The sequence below is a fragment of the Pipistrellus kuhlii genome, unplaced genomic scaffold (assembly GCF_014108245.1).
Source record: "Pipistrellus kuhlii isolate mPipKuh1 unplaced genomic scaffold, mPipKuh1.p scaffold_m20_p_8, whole genome shotgun sequence".
In the NCBI taxonomy this organism is placed as follows: Eukaryota; Metazoa; Chordata; class Mammalia; order Chiroptera; family Vespertilionidae; genus Pipistrellus; species Pipistrellus kuhlii.
The window spans coordinates 17,636,661-17,658,072 of record NW_023425584.1 but is presented as its reverse complement, the minus strand read 5'-3'; the positions used below and the strand labels follow the sequence as shown (position 1 = coordinate 17,658,072).

General features: G+C 49.2%; 1 protein-coding gene across 3 annotated transcripts; it reads right to left on the bottom strand.

The window, feature by feature from the left end:
- Positions 1-1,236: 1,236 nt before the first annotated feature.
- Positions 1,237-16,394, bottom strand: ATOX1 (antioxidant 1 copper chaperone). Of its 3 annotated transcripts, none has more exons than XM_045576589.1 (4): positions 16,281-16,394; positions 9,950-10,025; positions 6,990-7,159; positions 1,237-1,794 (listed from the first exon to the last, which is right to left on the bottom strand). In XM_045576589.1, the coding sequence occupies exons 1-3, from the start codon at positions 16,284-16,286 to the stop codon at positions 7,032-7,034; spliced, it is 210 nt and encodes a 69-aa protein (XP_045432545.1). In that variant the 5' UTR covers positions 16,287-16,394; the 3' UTR covers positions 1,237-1,794; positions 6,990-7,031. The 3 variants fall into 3 exon arrangements, with proteins under 3 accessions (XP_045432545.1, XP_036279277.1, XP_036279278.1); XM_036423384.2 differs by lacking the exon at positions 1,237-1,794 and adding an exon at positions 4,311-4,446; XM_036423385.2 differs by lacking the exon at positions 1,237-1,794 and adding an exon at positions 4,311-4,420.
- Between the last annotated feature and the right edge of the window lie 5,018 nt (positions 16,395-21,412).

The following is a 21,412-nucleotide window of genomic DNA, read 5'->3' as shown; positions in this document are numbered from 1 at the left end:
GGAACCGTGTGAGCTGGTCAGTGGGTGCCCAGAACTGCTTGCCCTTTGCCCAGTTTTCTCGGCTCCCACCATCTAAAGAGCCTCGACAAAGAGGCCAGTGATCAGCCTCCAGCTCAGCCCCTGAGGGAGGGCTGAGGAGGGCATTTGGGGATTCCTTGTGGCGTAGAGCAGAGAGGGAGGTGGGAGAGGAAAGGGAAGGCTGTTTGGCCTCCAAGGAACCACCATGGGGAAGGGCTAGACCAGTGGTCGGCAAACTCATTAGCCACCAGAGACAAATATCAACAGTACAACGATGAAAATTTCTTTGGAGAGACAAATTTTTTCAACTTAAACTTCTTCTAACGCCACTTCTTCAAAATAGACTCGCCCAGGCCGTGGTATTTTGTGGAAGAGCCACACTCAAGGGGTCAAAGAGCCGCATGTGGCTTGAGAGCCGCAGTTTGCTGACCCCGGGACTAGGCAGATGCCCCATGTGTCACGACAATCCCAGCCCAGTCGTGAGAAGTACCAGAGAGACGGGTGAGTTCAACACCAGCATCTTCCCTCACAGGGGTGCCCAGGGTAGAGCAAGCTGCTCCTGGCATGCTCTCAGGAGTGGCGTGCAGGTCAAGACTGAGGGCTGCTGAAACCGGTTTGGCTCAGTGGATAGAGCGTCGGCCTGCGGACTGAAAGGTCCCAGGTTCGATTCCAGTCAAGGGCATGTACCTTGGTTGTGGGCACATCCCCAGTAGGGGGTGTGCAAGAGGCAGCTGATCTGATTTTCTCTCATCGATGTTTCTAACTCTCTATCCCTTTCTCTTCCTCTCTAAAAAAAAAAAAAAATCAATAAAAATATATATATTTTAAAAAAAGACTGAGAGCCTCCAGCGGAGGGAGGGCTGTGCACGTTGGGCTGGGTGACCAGCTAGGTCTTCTTCGTCTCTAAGGTTCTGTAATGATAAGGACGATAGCCAAGTCGGGCACCCCTGTGTGCACACGTTCTCTCACTTGAATCTGAGAAGGCCTCGCTGCTATTGTTCCTATTTTACGGTGGAGCAAACAAGACCCTAGACAGGGAAGCAATGTGCCCAATCTCACACGGCTGGTGCCCGGCGGGCCGGGCTGACCCTCAGCCTCCAGAGCTTCATTCCTACCCAGGACACAGTCTGCCTCCCGCGGGGCTCTCCAGTGCTGAGGGATTAGGATGCTTGGAGCCCACAATAAGGAGACCAGTGGGAGATAACGTCCCCACTCCCCGAGGCTTTGATGTTTTATTTCAAGGCTGCCCTGGGCGGTCATGAGCTTCGCAGACCTTCCCCTCGCAGGAAGCAGATGGGAAACGTCCACTCAAACTATGTGGCCACCGCCCCTAACGCATTCTAAAAGCAGCTTGGAGGGACACACCCCAGAAATTACAGACTTGGGCTTTTCAAGAGACTGGCACCAATTAAAGGAGAATGCCACCAGAGGGCCACGTCCCGAACAACAACCGCTCACCTCCCACTAGACGCCCGAGGTTCCATTTTTACTTTTCAGTTTGCCAGGGTTGAACGGATCGAGATTTGAACGTTTCTGTTTTCAAACTTGATGCATGGAATGCCACCATCAAGCTGGAGGCAGGCGATGGCTCTTCAGTCGAGGTAGTCACCTGGGATCGCGATCGTTATGATCCCGGTTTACAGATGAGGAAACTGAGTTGCACAAAGGAATCGGTGACTTTCCCAAGGTCACGTCATTAAGTGGTGAAAACAGACCGAATACAGATGTGCTGACCTCGGAGCATGGCTTAGTGTCTCGGGGCCAGTCCACTGTCTCCTGGGGACCAGAGAGGATGAATGAGATTAATGCGAGGGCTCGAGGGACAAATGTCCTCCAAAGGCAGTTACTGCACAGACATCAAATGTTCCCTCAGGGCTGTTCTGTGGGCTGAGGGACTAGGCGCCTGGCCTGATCCTTGAAGACAGAAAAAACACGTGGACCGAGAGCTTTGCCACAACACAAGCTGGTGGGCCGAGTGCTGTGAGGGCTGAGAGGAAAGATAAATTACTTCCAGTTGTGGAGAGTTTCTCGGAGGCCGTGGCATGTAAGGGAGGGAAAGGAATCTGCACACAGAGACAAGGCTGAGGCCGAGGCGGGAGGCGGACGGAGGGCATCATTCCATACAGTGGGGCAGCGTGAACAAAAGGCAGACACCTGGGAAACACACAAGGGGGCGGGAGATGGGCTGGGTCCGTGCTGGGGGAGCACACATCTGCTCCCACTCCCACCCCTACCCCTGCCGAGGCGCCCGTCCTGCTGTGATCTCACGTGCTCTGCAGACAGCCCGCTGGGCGGCTGCCAGGCGTGGGAGCACCCCCAGCTCCTCTGGGGCCTCTGCTGGGAACTTGGACTCCAAGAGCCAGAGGGAAGGAGCTCCTCCCAAGACCACTCGCCCCAAGAGGCACCAGTGTCTCAACCCTCAGAGTTCCCAACGGGCCAGCTGGCCAGCCAGCCTGAACCGGGTCTCCGGGGGAAGCTGTGAAAATGGAAACTGCCCCAGTTCCTGTTCCCAGAGCCTGCAGGAACAGGCTTCTCCAAGGACGTATAAATCCAGAGGACACTGCCATCCTGTGGCCCAGAAACCCAGACACCAGGAAAGCTGGGAAAGGCCCTGTGCCCCTGAGGGATCACAAAGCTGGAAATGGCGGGGACTGAATTTCATAATGAAACCAAAGTAACGTGGGCATACATTTCAGTCAAAACCAAGTCCCGTTTCTGGCTGCCAGGTTCCCGAGGTGCAGGGGTTGTGTATTGTGCAGATGAGGAAACTGCCTCCTGGAGAGATTAGGTGACTGGGCCAAGGTCACATGTGGCCAAGTACATAGCCAGGTCTTACCACAGGGTCCCAAGTCTCTGCCCAATAAATGGTTAATGGTTAAAGCCGTGATTCTCAACATGTGGTCCCCAAGACCTTCCAGAAGATACAGGAGGTAAAAACCATTTCCATAAGATACCTTCTTCTCTCCTACAATCATACAGTGAAATTTCCAGAATAGACTAGTAAGTGCTGTGCAGTGACCTCATCTTGTCCCAGTCGCTGATGGGATGTGTGCTCATGTTCTCTTGTGTTTCAAAAGCTCCTGTTTTAATTTCTAATATAGCATAGCTCATATATAACCAAGAGCCCTCGGAGAGAATAATTTTGAAGAATATGAATGGGCTTTAGGATAAAAAAGTTTGGCTCAGTAGATAGAGCGTTGGCCTGTGGACTGAGGGGTCCTGGGTTCTAATCCAGCCAAGGGCAAGGGAGGGGGGTGCAGGAGACAGCAGATGGATGTCTCTCTCATTGATGTTTCTAACTCTCTAGCCCTCTCTCTTCCTCTCTGTAAAAAAAATCAATAAAATATATATTAAAAAAAAAAAGTTTGAGAACTGCTGGTTTAAAGAAATATTTCAAAAAAATAAAGTTACCCAAACTGAAATATCCCTTGTTTTGATCTAGATTAGGGGTGTCGAACTCAATCAGAGAAGGGGCCAAAATCTAAAATCCAGCCTAAATCGCGGGCTGAATGGTTTACTGAACAGTCATAAACTGTCATTGTTATGGAAACGCAGCGGAGTGCAGTGATGACAGCGAGGTGCGGGCCACATTGCAAGGCCTGGCGGGACGGATTTGGCCCGCGGGCCTTGTGTTTGACACATGTGATCTAGATGAAACAACTTTATGCTGCGAGGCACTGATTTTTAGGTTGATCCTAATCCTTAGGCTGATTTACATTGTAACTAACATTTCTACAGATTAATGAAACACACAAAAATACATATGTGAGTAGAGAATGGTTACTGAGTGACTTCTAAAGGGCAGGGTCTTCTCTAAGTGATCTATATGTGTTCCTTCATCTAATCTCCACCCACCATCTGCAGGAGATGCTATTATCACATTTTATCCTGTGGACACTGAGGGGCTGAGTGGCCCAGCTGAGGAGTACATATGTTTGGAATCTGTCCCAGGCAGTCTTCACTGCCTCTTCCCCCTTTTTTCTGTATTAAAATTTGACATTCACTTGATAGGACAAAAGATTTTCAAAAAATGGAATCCAAGGAAGCAGTGAAAAGAAATACGATCACCAATCTGACCCAACACCTTCACTTTATACATGAGAAAAAGCGAAGGTCAGAGAGGGTAAGTGACTTGTAAAATATCACACAGCAAAGCATCCAAATCCACTGGGTTTCTTACTTCCAGGGAGGAGCTCTCAGAAGTAAACACTGCAGTTACCTCCTTCATAGCAGCGTGAGCATCACAGCACAGCGTGTAAGCAAGTGACACCAGGACTACATCCGAGACAACATCAACAAAAGCAGTTTGACTTTATTGCAGGGAAGCTAGGGAGGAGCAGAGCAGTGAGGGTCTCCGCAGGAACTCCCAACGTGGGGCAGGATTGCCAGGTTCCAGACCTGTCTGGAAGGCAGGAGAGGAGCAGGGTCCTGGAAAAGACGAGACGTTAGTTGGGACAAGGGCGCCATCTGCTGTGCACGTGGATGCATTGCAGAAGTAGTCAAGTTATGGGAGGGGATGTGGGAAACCAGGTGCTGGACAAGACCCAAAAGCCCAGTGTCTAGCTCTGCTCACTGCTCCTTATCTGTGGTTTCCAGCTTGACTGGAGCCCAGTGACCTTGCTAAGCCAATCACAGCCGAGGCCTCTTCTGGGGACCTCTGGGAGCTGTTGGGACAGCACTCCCTGTCCCGCTTCAACTTACACTGGGAAGGCAATGAACGGCATCTGGGGCAAACAAACCCGCCAAGAGATGGTCACGGTGACTTCATAACCAGCTCTTGTTCCCAAACCTGAAGTCAGTCACTGGGGGCCCTCAAGCAGACTCTCAAGCAGACTCAGACAGACGGGATGCTGCCTGGGTGCGTAGGGCAAAACGCTTGATGGGCGATTCTCACCCAGTGCCATGAACCGAATCTCAGGGAGCCTTCCTGTACTACACACGGTTACTGACCTACGTGGGACCGTATAGGCGGGGGGCGCACAGATGAAATAATAATAGCAGTGACTGGACAATGGCTGGATCTGGGTGATGGGCACATGGGGATTCATTTTTACAACTTTGCTCGTAGGTGTGTGACACTTCTTACAATTTTAAAAATATAATAAAAAATCCAAAATAAATAAGAACTATGAGCATTCCCCAGCCACAGAAAGGAATGAAACACTGACCCATGCTACGCTTGAATAAATCTTGAAAACATGGTGCTAAGTGTAAGAAACAATACACAAAAGGTCACGCATTGTATGATTCCTTTTCTATGACATGTCCAGAATAGGTGAATCCAGAGGTGGAAAGGCTAGTGATTGCCAGGAGCTGGGGTGAGGAGAGGGCAGTGCGGAGAGATTGCTTAATGGGTACAGGGAATTTTTCTGGGGTGATGAAAAACTCTGAATCTAGGGAGATGTGGTGATTATATGACATTATGAATACACTAAATGCTGATGAATGATACACTTGAAAATGGTTAATGGCATGTCATGTGAATTTCACATCAATTTTTAAAAATACTATGAGAATGCCGAAACCGGTTTGGCTCAGTGGAAAGAGAGTCCGCCTGCAGATTGAGGGGTTCCAGGTTCGATTCCAGTCGGGTGCATGTACCTTGGTTGCGGGCACATCCCCAGTGGGGGGTGTGCAGGAAGCAGCTGATTGATGATTCTCTCTCATTGATGTTTCTAACTCTATCCCTCTCTCTTCCACTCTGTAAAAAATCAATAAAATATATTTTTAAAAAAATACTATGAAAAAAAAAACATTAAGCCAAGCATGGTTTACAACTGGCAGGTATTAAAAAATTCACATAATGAACCAGGCCGGGAGGTTCCAATTCAGTGTGGGCACTGGGGCTCCCCGTGTGTTTGACCAGCTCAGGAAGCTTTTGTCTTCCCTCCCTCCGTCCATCCCTCAGCCCCCCACAGAACCTTAAGGATGCAGGGATAACACGACACTGGTCCGCAGCACCTGGAGCTGCCAGTCTCTTTGAGAGATTTCACAGTAACCCCTGCCAGGCAGGAAAGCAGCAGAGAGCTGTGGCCCCGTTTTACAGAAGGGAAGACCGAGTCTCGGCATGTAAGCAGAAGTGTCCAAAGTCACGGTGTGCAATGAGGGTGGGGCTGGAATCAGAATCCTGGGATTCTGACCATTCATCCTGTGCTCATCCTGAATGTGGGTTGTAGCCATCAGCATGAGGTCACTATATTCACAGGACACTGCTCTGGCCCAGATCCCAATGGGCACCTTTAGGAAGGAGGCTGTGCCCTCGGGGACGGACGTGGCCCACCGGTCCGCTGTGGCTGGCCGCCTCTACCTGGGGGGCTCTCCACAGGCCACTTGGGACAATGCCATCAGCCATTACAGATCTCGGGTTGAGGATTCTTGGCTCCCATCCTGCCTCTGCCATTCACCTGGATGGGGCTTTCGTCACGCCACTTCCCTTCTGCTGGCCTCACTTTCCTCAGCCACAGTGAGCGCAGGGATGTGGCAATCACCGCCATTCCCGCAGCCCACGCACTACGTGGGGAGTGACAGCCGGGAGGCTGTGCCGTGTAGGGCTCTGAGGCTGTGGCTGGGCGCAGAGGGCATGCTGGGTGGACCAGTGCTGTCTGCCCTGGTTCCCTAGTGAGGAGCGCTGGCACAGTGCCTCTTACTGGCCTCATGGATTTCAGAAAATCAGCGGGAATATCCACGCCACTGTTCTGCATCCGTCTGCATACCTTCCTGGTGAGCACACAGAGAGCACAAGGCCCAGGGCACCTCTGATGGACAGGCAGCTTATCAAAGCAGAAAGCACGCTGCTCAGGGTCACTGCTACTTAGACCTGGCTGATTGTGAAATGCATCCGTGTCATACAGGCGGCTCTGGGAGACGTGGCCCAGGGCAACCTCTACTCACAGGCGCTGCGAGGGTTCCCTGGACACGTGATGTGCATTAGATAATGAGCTATTCTGGCAGAGTGCCGGGGCCTCACCCACCTGCCCACTCTGGTCCATCCTGTGGGCTGGGGGCCCAGGCCCTCACTCTTTGGGGCCGATGTAGTTAACAGTCTTCCCTGTTTTCTTCAGCGTCTCCAGCAGAGTGTCCACGCTGTGCTCAGAGTCGATGACAACCTTCTTGTTGGGCAGGTCGATCTCAAACTCAACTCCTGCAGGAAGAGGAAGAAAGAGAGTTCAGGCTCTGAAATTCTTACTCACAACCACTCTTCCCCTTTCCGCCAGAGCAGGGGTTGGGGAAACTCCCTGTAAGGCTGCAGTTTGCCAATCCCTGCTCTAGACCAGGGCTTCTTTTAAATGTCTTTTTAACTGCAAAAGTAGTAGAGACAGCCTGACTGGTGTGCTCATTGGTTAGAGCATTGGCCCGGCACCCAAGGGTCATAGGTTCAATTCCTGGTCAAGGGCATGTACTTCGGTTGCAGGTTCACTACCTGTCCCAGTCCAGGTGCATGCACCTGGCAACCAATCAATGTGTCTCCTCAGTCCCCTGCTGAAGGACACTGACATTGCCTCTAGCTCCTCACTGTTACCACAACAGGGTAAACGTAGGTGAACGTGTCTTATAAAACCTTCGAAAGTATTTCTGTCCCGTGCCTTCACAGAATCGAAATCGTTTGCAACCTGGCACGATGGTAACTGCTATTGCAAAACTGCCCTCTTCAAGGGCTTCAAGCCCCCGAGCGGCACATGGGAGTAAGCAGAACGGGTCTTGTTGAGACAACAGAACGCAGAGGGAGGGCCCCTGGCAGGTTCTAGGTGTGGCTTCACCACTGACTTGCTGGGTCCTGCCCAGGATAGTCCTCAGTTTCCCCATCTGTACTGAAGGAGCTGGGTTGGCCAGCCCCAATGGTCTTTTCGAGTTCAGGTATGCTGTTCGTCTGTGATTCCTCAGGGCCCCAACTAACTTGTAACCTTTCTGATCCATCTCAAAAGGCTGCCCAAATGAGGGAAAGTAGTAAAAAGTGGGGAGAAACCTGCCCAAATTCAAGAGCAGATCCCCAAGCCTCGGACAAAGGGCCCTGACCATCACATGGCACAAGGCTGAGTGATTAGGTACAAATTCCTAATGACACTGGGAGGGAGTGCTATAATGTATCCGTGCTCCACTCTGGGCTTTTTCTTTTGGTTCAGAAGTGTCTCCCTCCTCTTTGGAATAAGGTTTGGGGTGTGATAGAGCTGGGAGAAGCCCTGGGACCATCTAACACAGGGGGTTTCAAATCTGCCGCCCCGGTTCCTGGGCAGGTGTCCTCATGTGCAGAGTGGCCCCCTCGTCTCATCCAGGCCGAGCCACTCTGTCTAGGTATAGGGGTGTTGAACTCAATCAGAGACGGGGCCGAAATCTAAAATCCAGCCTAAATCGCGGGCCGAATGGTTTACTGAACAGTCATAAACTGTCATTGTGATGGAAACGCAGCGGAGTGCAGTGATGACAGCGCGGTGCGGGCCACATTGCAAGGCCTGGCGGGACGGATTTGGCCCGCGGGCCTTGTGTTTGACACATGTGGTCTAGGAGGCGCTTCTGAGCAGAAGCTCACTCCGAGAATCCACAGCAAAAGCAGACACAGGCTGACATCCCCATATTGCAGTCGGGGAAACTCAGGCCGGTGGGAGAAGAGGCCAGTCATGTGACAGGTCAGCAGCCAGGTTCTTTCCACCGTTTCTTTCAGATCCTAGTTACCAGGGCTAGAAACCAGCCAGCGACTCACTGGGAATCTGGGCAAGTCCCTTCCCCTTGGGGCACTGGCGTCAACAGCCCCATTCCACAGAAGGAATGCACCGCTCCGAGGACCTGCTGCAAGTGCTGCCCAGAGCCCACCCACGCGGAAGCCCCTTGGGAAGGGGGTGTTATCATCATCTAGCCCAGTGGTCGGCGAACTCATTAGTCCACAGAGCCAAATATCAACAGTACAGTGATTGAAATTTCTCTTGAGAGCCACATTTTTTAAACTTCAACTTCTTCTAACGCCACTTTTTCAAAACAGACTCACCCAGGCCAGTGGTATTTTGTGGAAGAGCCACACTCAAGGAGCCACATGTAGCTCAAGAGCCGCAGTTTGCCGACCATGGATCTAGGGTTTTAAAAGTGAAAATCTTGGAAGAAGGACTGCCACAGCACTACTGGAATTCTGTTCGCAGCTCGGCCATTACTTCCTGGAGCCCCAGGGCCAGCCCTCAGCACTCCCTGGGCCTCAGTTTCCCCAGCTCAGAGTGGAAGGAGCTGAATGAGAACAAAGATTTTCTAAATATGTCCCAAAGAGGTGCTTTAGGAGTTCTACACATGACTTTTTCTAAGTTTACTTTTTAAATTGTTACCATTTAAAAAATCTTAATAGAAACGGGCACTCAAATGTGTCATATGACAAAAGCGATCCCACTGGAGATCACCAACGTACTGACTCATACCGACAGGGCTCCGGAGCAGGACGGAATGGCCAAATCCCAGCTCTGCCACTTACTGGCTACAGGCTGTGTGATCCCAGTCAAGTTACTCAACCTCTCTGAACTTCAGTTCCCTCCTGCTATCACGGAGATAGTCTAAGAAGCTACCTAGCCCTATCCCGTTTGGCTCAGGAGATAGAGCATTGCCTGGATTGCAGTCTTGGTCCCTGTACGAGTCAACTAATCCATGTGTTTCTCTCTCTTTTTGTCTCTTCCCCCTCCCTCCCACTCTCTCTCTTAAAAAAAAAAAAAATCAATGGAAAAATATCCTTGGGTGAGGATTAACCAAATCAAAAAAGAACTGCCTAAATGGTGGTGAGGATTAAATGAAAGCCAGTAAGAAGAGTACCTGGCACATGCTAAGCACCCAATACGTCTGAGTTGTGCTGTTATTATCACCTTCAACCCAAACTCCTCCTGCTCCATGTCTGCAAGCATTTGGACACAATATGAAGTGTACTGGCCACCCCCACCTCAGCCCCAACCAAGGGCCATTCACTCACCTCCTAGCTTGTTGAGGACCCGAGCGACAGCGTTAGAACAGCCTTCACAAGTCATCTCTACACAGAACTCGTGCTTCTGAAATAAACAAAGGGGACCATGAGCCAAGACCTGCAGGCAGACCCACATACCCCACCAGCACGCAGGCCCACTCAAGGGCAAGGACAAGGTCTGGCTGTCGTCAGATTCACCCGTAGCCTGTTTCTGGGCCCCACTCTCTTCAAAATGGAGTAACTAAGGATTTCTGTTATCTCACAGGCTGCTGCACTAGGTGAGATAATCCCTACAGCTCCTTTAGCAGTGTCTGGCACTCAATAGTTCAATCAGCTGGGAAGCTAGTTTAGTGTTGGTTTCTGCCCGAGCTGGTTTGGCTCAGTGGAGAGAGCATTGGCCTGCACACTGAAGGATCCTGGGTTCGATTCCAATCAAGGGCACATGTCCAGGTTGCATGCTTGATCCCCAGTTGGGGGCATACAAGAGGCAGCTAATCAATGCTTCTCTCTCATCATTGATGTTTCTCTTTCTCTTCCCCCCCTCACATCCTCTCTGAAACCAATAAAAAAATATGTATTTTTTTTAATGTTAGTTTCTAGTCTCACCTTCAAAATCCTGATTCTTTTGTATGTATATATATATATATATATATATTATTTGATATTTTACAGAGAGGAAGGGAGAGAGATAGAGAGCTAGAAACATCGACGAGAGAGAAACATCGACCAGCTGCCTCTTGCACACCCCCCATTGGGGATGTACCCGCAACCAAGGTACATGCCCTTGACCGGAATCGAACCCGGGACCCTTCAGTCCGCAGACCGACGCTCTACCACTGAGCCAAACTGGTTTCGGCAAAATCCTGATTCTTGAGGTCTTATACCCAAGGTATGGGCAAGTGGTTTTTTTTTTTTTTTTTTTTTTTTTAATATATTTTATTGATTTTTAACAGAGAGAAAGGGAAAGAGATAGAGAGTTAGAAATGTCAATGAGAGAGAAGCATCGACCAGCTGCCTCCTGCACACCCCCTACCAGGTAGGTGCCCGCAACCAAGGTACATGTCCCTGACCGGAATTGAACCTGGGACCTTTCAGTCCGCAGACCGAGGCTCTACCACTGAGCCAAACCAGTTTCGGAGCAAGTGGGTTTTTAATATCCAAGTCCAGACTAGTACCAGGAATGCTCAGGCCCTTCTCAAGAAGGCAAATAATCCTCTCCACTAATACACACATGATAAAATAAGATAGTTGTCAGAGTGTTGAGTTTGACAGTTGAATAGTAGCCAGCTTCTCAGAGGAAATTAAATTGGCTAATGGAAATAAGCGACTATTCTATAAAAACTGATTTCCGGTCAAGGGCATGTACCTTGCTTGAGGGCACATTCCCCAGTGGGGGGTATGCAAGAGGCAGCTGATTGATGTTCTCTCCCATCCATATTTCTAACTCTCTATCCTCTCTTCCTCTTTGTAAAAAATTAATAAAATATATAAAAAGAAAAAGACTACATTATAAAATTTCCAAAAGCCTCCTATTATTTAAATTAAAAAAGGGGGTGACAGTGGAAAAATAACATGTAAGAAAAAATATCCTGCGAGTAAATTACATCTAGAAAATTTGTACTTTAGAAAATTAACCTTCATTTGAAATGCTAAGAGTAAGATACTCAAGAAAATACACACCATGTCAAAACAAGCCAGAGAAAAATCATTTGGGGGAGAAAAAAAAGAAAAAAAGAAAAAGGATCCCAAGTCAAATTTATAGAAAATATCCCTTTATTAACTCTTGGTCGAGAATATGTTTGTATATTTTCAGAAAACAACTCCAAGACCATCTGGATTCCTGCAACAGAAAGGAATTGACAGGAGTGCTCCAGCCATGAAGAGAGAAGAGAAACAGTTCAGAGATGGAAGACGTTGACAATGCCTCGCCATACTAGCAGTCAGCAGCTGTGTGTCACTGAAGGATGCCCAGGACCAAACCAGAGACGGTTGGACCTACATCACCTCCATTTGTCCACCAACCAGATCTGAAATATCATGGCTGACATGTACCCATAAGGAACTGTTTGACATTGAAATTGGGACTCAGAAGAACTGTTGGCCCAGAAAGGAACTCACTACAGACTGATTCATTTGCCTCTCAGGATAATCATTATGGCTTATTCAGTTTCGGTTCTTACAAGGGTATTTCTTAGAGATCACATGATCTCACACATCTAGAGGAAATAAAGAACAACAGAAACTGATGAACAAAAACAGACCCAGAAAAAGAGAAGCAACGATCAGGCTCTCAAACCTCAGAGGGAAGGTAGGGGAGGGTGGGGGTAAAGGGGAGTGATCAACCAAAGGACTTGTGTGCATGCATATAAGCCTATCCTCCTATTATTTAAATTAAAATGGCCTAAGTGGCCATGGACAACAGGGGGGTGAGGGCATATGTGGGGAGGGGTGTGGGATGGGAATGGGGGGATGAGGACAATTATGTGATACCATAATCAATAAATAAAAAAACAAACAAAACAAAACAAAAAAACACCAACAACAAAAATCCTGATTCTTGAGCTATGGGGCTACCTCAGGACCACCGAATGTGACATGGTTGGACGCCCATCCTCGGAGCCATGCTGGTCTGGTTGTCTTATTTATGCATCGCAGATCAGCTGCATTAGAATCACCAGGGAGCTTGCAAAAACTATAGGTTCTGATGAGCAAGTGTAGGCTGGGGTATGTACAAGGGCAAGGAAGCTTCCCTGGTGATTTTGATATACAGTGACCACTGCTCTCATCCAAACGCCTCATTCTCAGAGGCAGCCCTAATGCCTGAGAAAAGAGTGGGTTTGCATGGGAAGCCAGGCTCCTGGTCTCTTCCTGCAGGCCTGATACCCACAGTCTCCATGATCTCCAACACACTGAGCTCCCAGAAGACAGAGACTTGGTCCACGTCATTGCTGCATCTCCAACAGGGGCACAGCTCGGAGACAGTGCAAGTTTGACGCCAGACCACCACAGCCCGACGGGTATCGCAATAAAGCAAGTTGCAATCTTTGCCTGGAAAGGGAGATGGTCACCTTACTTTACTCAGGAGGAAACTGAGGTCCCAGGGGTTCAACTGCCCACAGTCCTGTGGCAGGCATGTGCTGAGGCTGGGATGTGAACCCAGGCTTTCCTGGCTCCGGGGACATCTTGTTGGTTCTGGACCAGCAATCAGCACTGCCACCTACCATCCCTCCCCCAACTCTGACCCGTGGCAGGAGCTCTGTGAGTGAGCACACCTCATGAGGTAGCATGGGTTTCTGCTGCTGAGGGTCTAAATCATCAGCTACCTGCAGCTTTCTTCTGCAGACTACAGACAGGCCTCCTTCCATCCTCACAGTGCGGCGGCCGAAGCCAGCAGGAGGCTTCTGGGTGGCAAACATTACAGTCCAATGTTCTCCCCCTCCACTTGAAGTGCAAAAGCAAATTTGGGGGTGGTGGAAAAATCTACTTGATGGACAGCATACGACCTTCTTCACAGAGAATCCCAAGACCGGCCCACTGCCCAACACTTGACTTTACGCAGCTCCAGCCCTTCAAAGCCTCTGATCTGTCACCTGAAAATGGGTCCTTTAAAGTCGATGAAAAAATCCAGGAAGCTGTACAACTCTATCACAGGATCTCAGAACTGGGAAGGCGGGACTAGAGTGGGGTCACATGGTCCAGAAGGGATTCTCTCAACTCTCCAAGACAGTTGGGTTTTGAACACCCGGAATACTGGGAGGTTACTACTGGTAATGTTTGAGTGCCTCCTCGGTGCCAAACTTTTGTTCTCTAAGCGCCTTCCGTGAATTACACTGTTTAATCATCACAACAACCCCATGAGTTAATCACTGTAATTATCCCTTCTTGACAAATAAGAAAATGGAAGTTCAGAAGTTTGGCCACTCACTCAGTGTGACAGAGCTAGTGAGTAGCAGGGCCTAGGCCGGACCTAGTCTCCAAAGCCTGAACTCTTAATCACTGTGGTCTTTGTGCTAAAATGAGGTTTGAAATCTGCCTGCCTATAGTTCTACCCTACTTGTTCTAAACACAGGAGCTACCATTTCCTGTGGGCTGGCTATGTCAGTGGCTGTGCCAAACATGTTAGTGGCATTTTTCCAGTTAACACTAACAACAGTCCCGAGAGGTCAGTTTTTGTTGTTATTGTTGTTTGTTGCTTTTTAATATATATATTTTTATTGATTTCAAAGAAGGAGAGGGAGAGAGAGAGAGACAGAAACATCAATTATGAGAGAGAATCATCCATCGGCTGTCTCCTGCACACCTCCCACTGGGGATCAGGCCCACAACCCGGGCATGTGCCTTAGACTGGAATCGAACCTAGGACCCTTCAGTCCGTAGGCTGATGCTCTATCCACCGAGCCAAACCAGCTAGGGTCTGGGACGTCAGTTTTTATCAGATGAGGAAATCAAGGTGCAGCTTAACTGAAGTCATGTGGTTGGCAAGCAGAAGCACAGATTTTTCAAAAAGGTTTTTGAGATTCCAAGTGCCTGGGAAACCTCTCCGGTGACATTCCTCCCCCTCCTTCCTTCAGCTGTTCATTTCGTAACATAGCACCAAGTGCCCTCCACACACGTCATCCCTCTGAAGGGTCTTTTGTTTGTCAAAATCCCCAGAAGTGAGCACAGAACAGTGATCCCCCAGCTGGCCTTCCTCTCACCACCACGCCCCACAAAAACCTGGTGGCCTCCATCACCCGGGTCCCAGGGCGATTAATGCCGTTCTGTAACATTTGCTCAACTGGGAGGGCAGATCCTGTCAGGTTCTTAGTCCCTACTTTGCGTTGCCTGAGGATTTGTCTCAAGGCACCTGCCAAGACCCAAGGGAAATGACACCTGAGATGTTTGTGGCTTGACCCAGGGGGCCTCTGGCTCACCCGCCAGCTTCCCCAAAGCTAGGCTGCTAAGACACAGGGCACCGGTGAGACACCTCTGAGTACTCACTGGGGGCAGAGCTGAAAAGGAGGCACCATGGGGGGGTGGAAGTTCTATACACCACGTGACCCAACCAGGATCTCTAGGATGCAACTGGGAGCAAAGGTTCCTCCCTAGCCAGTGTGACTACTTCTGTCTGCGCATGGCCAGGCCAGAAGAGACGGGAAGTCTGAAGATAAGGGGATTAAGGCTGGCTCCATCCAACTCTCAAGACCTTAAGTAAATTATGCTTTGGTTTTTGTTTTCTTGTATTTGCAAAAGGCTTTAATTCCTTTTTTTTTTTTCCCTTCAAATTATAATAGAAAGTTAGAGGTAATGTAAGTGAGCCAGCTGGGCTTCTAAAACAAGTTACAGAAGCAAAAGAAGGGCCCTTGGAGCTTAGGAGAATGGTAAGGAGGGGGAGGGGGGGTTGCCGGGAGGATGAAGAAAAGGATGGGAAAGGCAGGGAGTGTGCTCTGGAGAGAGGGAAAGTGAGCCAAAAGGCCTTAAATTGATTTTGAAAGAGAGGAAGAAGAGGGAGAGTGAAACATCAATGTGATAGCGATATGTCAATCGGCTACCTGGGATAAGCCTGCAACCGCACGTGCCCTGATCAGTAATGGAACCGGCAATCTTTTGGTGCCAGGGAGTCGCTCAACCTACTACGTAAGCCAAACCAGCCAGGGCATGATCTTAATTTCTTATCTACAAAATGAGGCCGGGAGCAACCAGAAATATGCAGAAAGGCTGACTGGGCTGCACAGACCAACGAAGACCTGCTCATGCCTTCCCAAACTCTGCCAATGGGCAACTGGAGACTTTGGGCAGGTCCCTGAACCTCTCCGGGGCTCATTGGTTCAAGTTCAGCAAGTGGCCGGGGAAAGTCCTGGGTCCATTCAGTGACTCCCTGGACAGAGTGGGCGGGGAAGGGAAGAAAAACACGGACCTCTGAAAACCTACCTAGTCCGAAAGGCAATAGCCACCCTCCTCCCCCCACCGCCCGCCCCTCTCTCCCAGCCCGCTCCCCGGACCGGCGTGTCCAGGTGGAGGGGACCCGGACAGGGACAGGGACCGGGACCAGGTCCGGCTCGCCACCCACTCCCGGGTGAGCTTGGGCTGCTCTTCTCCCGGCACCCCCTCGTCTCTGCAGGGAAGGACTGGGCTTGTAATCGCTGGAGGCCTTGCAGTTTCGATGCTTTGGAGCCTGACTTCAACATAAAAACCCCTTTCAGCATTCGGTTTTCCCGAGCGGCGGCGAAGCAGGGGCTGGTGGGGAGGGCTGGGAAGAGGGGCGATGGCTCTGGCTGCGCCCGAGCCCTGGATGAGCAGCATCTGGCCATGCAGACGTGCAGCCGCGGGCTGCATGGGGCCGGGGCGGGCGGCCACTTACCGGCATGACCGAGGGTGTCGGTGGGCGGCGGCGTGGACGCTTCTCTGGGTTCTGTCCGCTGGCGCTGCTGAGCTTCCGGGCGAGCGTGCTGGGCAGCCGCCCGCAGGCCAGGCCCCGCCCCCGCCCCTCCCCTGGCAGTTAGGCCCCGCCCCACCCTGAGCTACCGGCCCGGTTGGCCCTTCCGCCTCCTTCTGGTGGGCGTGGCTGGGACACCCGCCACTTGTGAGGGAGGCTGCGAGCTGGACTGGCCCCAGCCTCCTGCTGGCCTTTCTTAGAAAGCTTGTTTCCTTTCAGGGTTGTTTTAGGGGCTGGAATATAGGGCCCCTGAGTTAGTGCCCAGGACAGATCCCGGTTTTTCCCTAAAGCCGAGGTCTGCAAACTCATTAGTCAACAGAGCCAAATATCAATAGTACAACGATTGAAATTTCTTTGGAGAGCCAAATTTTTTCAATTTAAACTTCTAATGCCACTTCTTCAAAATAGACTCGCCCAGGCTGTGGTACTTCTGTGGAAGAGCCACATTCAAAGGGCCAGATAGCTGCATGTGGCTCGCGAGCTGCAGTTTGCCAACCACAGCCCTAAAGGGACAGCCTCATGTGTTCACTAAGTCACTATTAAGAGTGAGTCACAATGCAGAAGTGGAAAAGCAGGGAGCCAAGGAAGCGTGTGAAATTGCAGTGTTAACGGAGTCGTGTCATGGGAGCAGGAAAGGCTTACTCAGACTGGAGTGTGGGTGGTGGGGGCCTGGGAGGAGTAGGGGGTTCTGGAAGAGAGCAGACTTGTGCAGGAGGGATATCTGAGCTTAGGAAGAGTGAGTGCACCTTCATCTGGTCTGGGGGTGGAAGAGCCTTTCCCCCACTTCCAAGGTGCTTTCTGCTGGTCTAATAATTGCGTTGTCATGAGGCAGATTAATGAGAGGAAATAACCCAATTTAGTAACATATCAATGTATGGGAACCCAACGTACCTGAGAGAGCCGGAGACCCCATGTCCAAGAGAGTTCTGAGAGACAGGAAATGACGAATCTATGGCATTCTGAGCTAAGGATGAGGTCAAGTACTCAGAGCTTCAAAGGCAAGGAAGGTCATTCTCAGAATAAGAAGAGCAGGAAGAAAAAAAAAAAGAGCAGAAGTTTAGTAATTAGAAATTTGCCCTAACATACAGATAGGTCATAGAAAGTTATTTCTGGTCATAAATCTTATTTTGGGCAAAGTCCCTCATTTAAATTCTTCTAGGTAGTAGGGGGGTGGGGGGACGTGGAGGCACACAAGTTTCTCCTGAGTGTAACAGGGCTCAGTTGTCTTTAGCAGAAAATAATCCACATATCCAAGAGGCTCATCTTGGGGTAACTGATTGTGAGGCCCTACATGATGAAAGTAGATGAGAAATTTGGGAAGGAGGGAGGCAGACAAAATAACAAGTACAAAACTGGGAAGACAAGTGTGAGCATGGTTTGAGAGGTGGAGATATTCAGACTGAGAGGCAGACACAGGGAGATGGGTGTTGTGGGGTTGAACCCTGGGTTCAAAATAAGACCACTGGAGGATGAAGATTAATTAAAAAAGCAGGCAAGGGTTTATTGAAAAACTGGCCAGGATGGCGGCGGGAGCACCACATGCGGGTGGGCCCCACAGGATGGCACTGATCCAGGTGTAGGCAATCCCTTTTAAAGCTTCAAACAACAGGAATTTCCCTTTGTTCTAAATTCTAAAGGCTGGGAACATTGGAATGTGGCCCTATCTTGCCCACAATACAAAAGCAGAACTCAGAGGTTAATCTCTAAAGCTTATCTATAGTTTCTACCCCTGAAGCTACTGAGTCAGTGGGAATCAATCTCCTTAACTACCCTATTGTTTAAGCAAGTAATCGAAGGTCAAAGTCAGATAGCAAGATTAAAATTCAAACAACATTTTTTACCCAAGTATGATTGCTACCATATTTCAATGGGAAAATGAAACAACAGCCATAGGTGAAGGCAGATGGAGGCAGATGCTGTAGGTCACTTCCAGAGAAACAGACATGCCAACATTTCGAACTTCAGACACACACACACACACACACACACATACATACATACATACACATACACACACACAAAACACACACAAAAAAACCTTAGATTGAGCCCTTGCTGGGTAGCCAGTTGGTTAGAGCATCATCTTGATATGCCACAGTTGCAGGTGCAATCCCTGTCAAGGCACGTACAAGAATCAACCATTGCCTGACCAGCACGGCTCAGTGGTTGAGCGTCAACTTATGAACCAGGAGGTCATGGTTGGATTCCAGGTCAGGGCATATGTTGGGGTTGTAGGTTCAATCTCTATTGGGGGGCATGCAGGAGGCGACCAATGGATGATTCTTTCTCATCATTGATGTTTCCATCTCTCTCTTTCTCTTCCTCAATGAAAATATTTCTAAAATTATTTTTTTAAAAGAATCAACCAATGAATAAATATGTATAATAAATCAATCTCTTTCTTTCTCCCATCCTCTCTCTCAAATCAATTAAACATACAACACACACACACACACACACACACACACACACACACACACCAAAAAACCTCAGATTTCTAGCCCTGGTTGGGTAGCTTAGTTGGTTAGAGCACTGTCCCAATACACCAAAGTTGCAGGTTTGATCCCTGGTCAGGGCACATATAAGAATCAACCAATGAATGTATAAACAAGGGGAATAACAAATCAATGATCTTTCGCTCTCTCAATTCAATATATAAAACTTAAAAACAAACAAACAAAAAAAAAACACCCTCAGATTTCTAGGCCTCAGCCTGGTTACATTGCCTCTGAATTTCTAGGCCTACTTTTAGTCCCCCAACCCCCTCCTTTTGGCTTGGGGAACCACTGGATTTAGAAAACTATAATCTTAACACATGAAACCTTTTTGTGATAGTGTGCTGGTTATTATCTCTCAGCTCCAATTCATCCTTTTTGCCTACTCTGTGAAAATGCATCTGGACCATTACATGTTTTTCCTTTGCCCGCTGGCAGGATGTTGAGCTTCCTCAGTCAAGTTTTTGTAGAGACACTGGGAGGGGAAAGGTTTTCCTTCCTGGTCTCTGTAGAGGGCCCCTTGGGAATGCACATGGATAACCTTTAAATTAATGTCAGCTAAGTCCGAGGCGACTGGCGAGGCCGTCCAGGAAACAGCCTCCCAAAATGTTATGAATACAGATTTCTTATCTTTATCCCTGTGCTTTGAATGAGGAACGAATAGGACCTTGACTTACCCAGGACTTGATATGCTAAATCCCAGGAATGAGGGAATGAATAGGACCTGGGCACACCCAAAACTTCTTTGTCCTTAAACCCCCCTCTGGAAATCAATAATAAATGTGCTGTGTTGTCTGTGGTGGGTGTTGAACTGTCCCTCCATCAGAGTGACAGCCTCCACCCGGAACCCAGCTTGATGAATCTACTTCTGCCTCTTGTCTCTTTCTTTCTTTTATTTCTTAATCCCCAGCTCCTCCACTCAGGAACCCATCCTTCTCCCTTTCTGTGCAGGAGAAGCACCCCACCTGCAGTCTCAGTGTGCTCTCCTAGGCGTGTGTGGCTGCCCCAGGCCCAGCTTGAGGGTGGCTTCTCCAGCTCCAGGCTCCTGCTGACTGGGGGACCAGCAGCACCTAGCAGCCAGCAGCCCAAACCCCCTCCCCCCATCGCCAGTACCTACCCCCTGTGTGCTTTCGTAGTAGAGTGCCTCCAGTGAGATGCCTCTTTCTATGAAGAACCTCTTCCAGCATCCTTGCAGGTGGTTTTCCAGCCCACAGCGTGGGTGTCTAGCAAGTTCCACCACCAGGGAGCTCAGTGGACCAAGCCTGGATCTCAACCTAGGGGTGGCGGTGGGGTTAGGTGGGGGGAATTCTTGTAGGGAACGGTTATAGGGTTAAGCCTCAGACTGAACTGCTGGCAAAATCGCAAACAAGTTTGTAAACTGAAGAGCAATTACTTTTCCAGTTCAAATAGTCTGTGGAAGAAAGCAAAGTGTTGGGAAACCCCTAGCATAAAAAGTAGAATGATTGAAGCTACTTAGGTGAGTGTAGGAACAATTAACATGATAAAGAAGGAATTTGAGGCATCTGTCCTGGTGCCCACCACATTAGGTTGTGCCCCAGGGGCTCCAAAAAAAGGGAAGTTACAAGTTACCCAGATATCTCACAGATATGTTATCTTAGAGGAGAAAAGGCAAATGGGCTCAGGAAAGATCTAAGTTGATCTTTGTCAGGGAAAATATCGGCCTAGGACATGACTACCCACTATAACCTGTTTGTAGTTTAAATATTTAATTTCCAAACCATCTTTTGTGGTTATTTTAGGTCTCAGAGTTTGCAAGACTGCCATGCAGGCCTCCCCTGAGCTTGTCAGGTTAGCCTGTGGCTCCTTTTGTTCACACCTCCAAATGGTTAGAAATATGGCAAGCCCCCAAATACGGGGTCCTGGTAGAATACAAAACACTCAGGATACAGGCAGCAAGGCAAACATATTTACTTCTATGTAGAAGGGTGCACACACATGGTCTGGGAGCACGTGCACACCGAGCTGACTGGCTGCTTGGCTTTATAATTCCTGAGGCACATGAACTGTCCTTTGCTCTTGATTGGAGCTCAGGCGTACAGTCTTTCTCAATTGGCTAGTTCAAAGGGAGGGGTTGGCCTTTGCTATTTCAAGATGGCGGCCCCAGGGAAGCTGCAAGCCATGCCAAGTCACCAGGTCCAAAATGGCGCCTGTCATTGACAGAACAGAAGACTTGTTTATTCTCACAAAATGAAATTAAGAATAGCCTTAACCCTTATCACAGACCACTTGGGTTAATTGACCAACCTGTGAATTTAAAGTTGCGCCAATTTGCTCTCATTAGTGTTTTAATTTGGAGGGTCATCTTGTAAAATACAAATTTCTTAGTCCAACTTTTAAAAAATATTTTAATTTTTTACAGAGAGGAAGGGAGAGGGATAGAGAGCTATTAACATTGATGCGAAACATCAACCAGCTGCCTCCTGCACACACACACACACACCCCCCCCCCACCGGGGATGTGCCCACAACCGAGGTACATGCCCTTGACCGGAATCAATCCCGGGACCCTTCAGTCCGCAGGCCTACTCTCTATCCAACTGA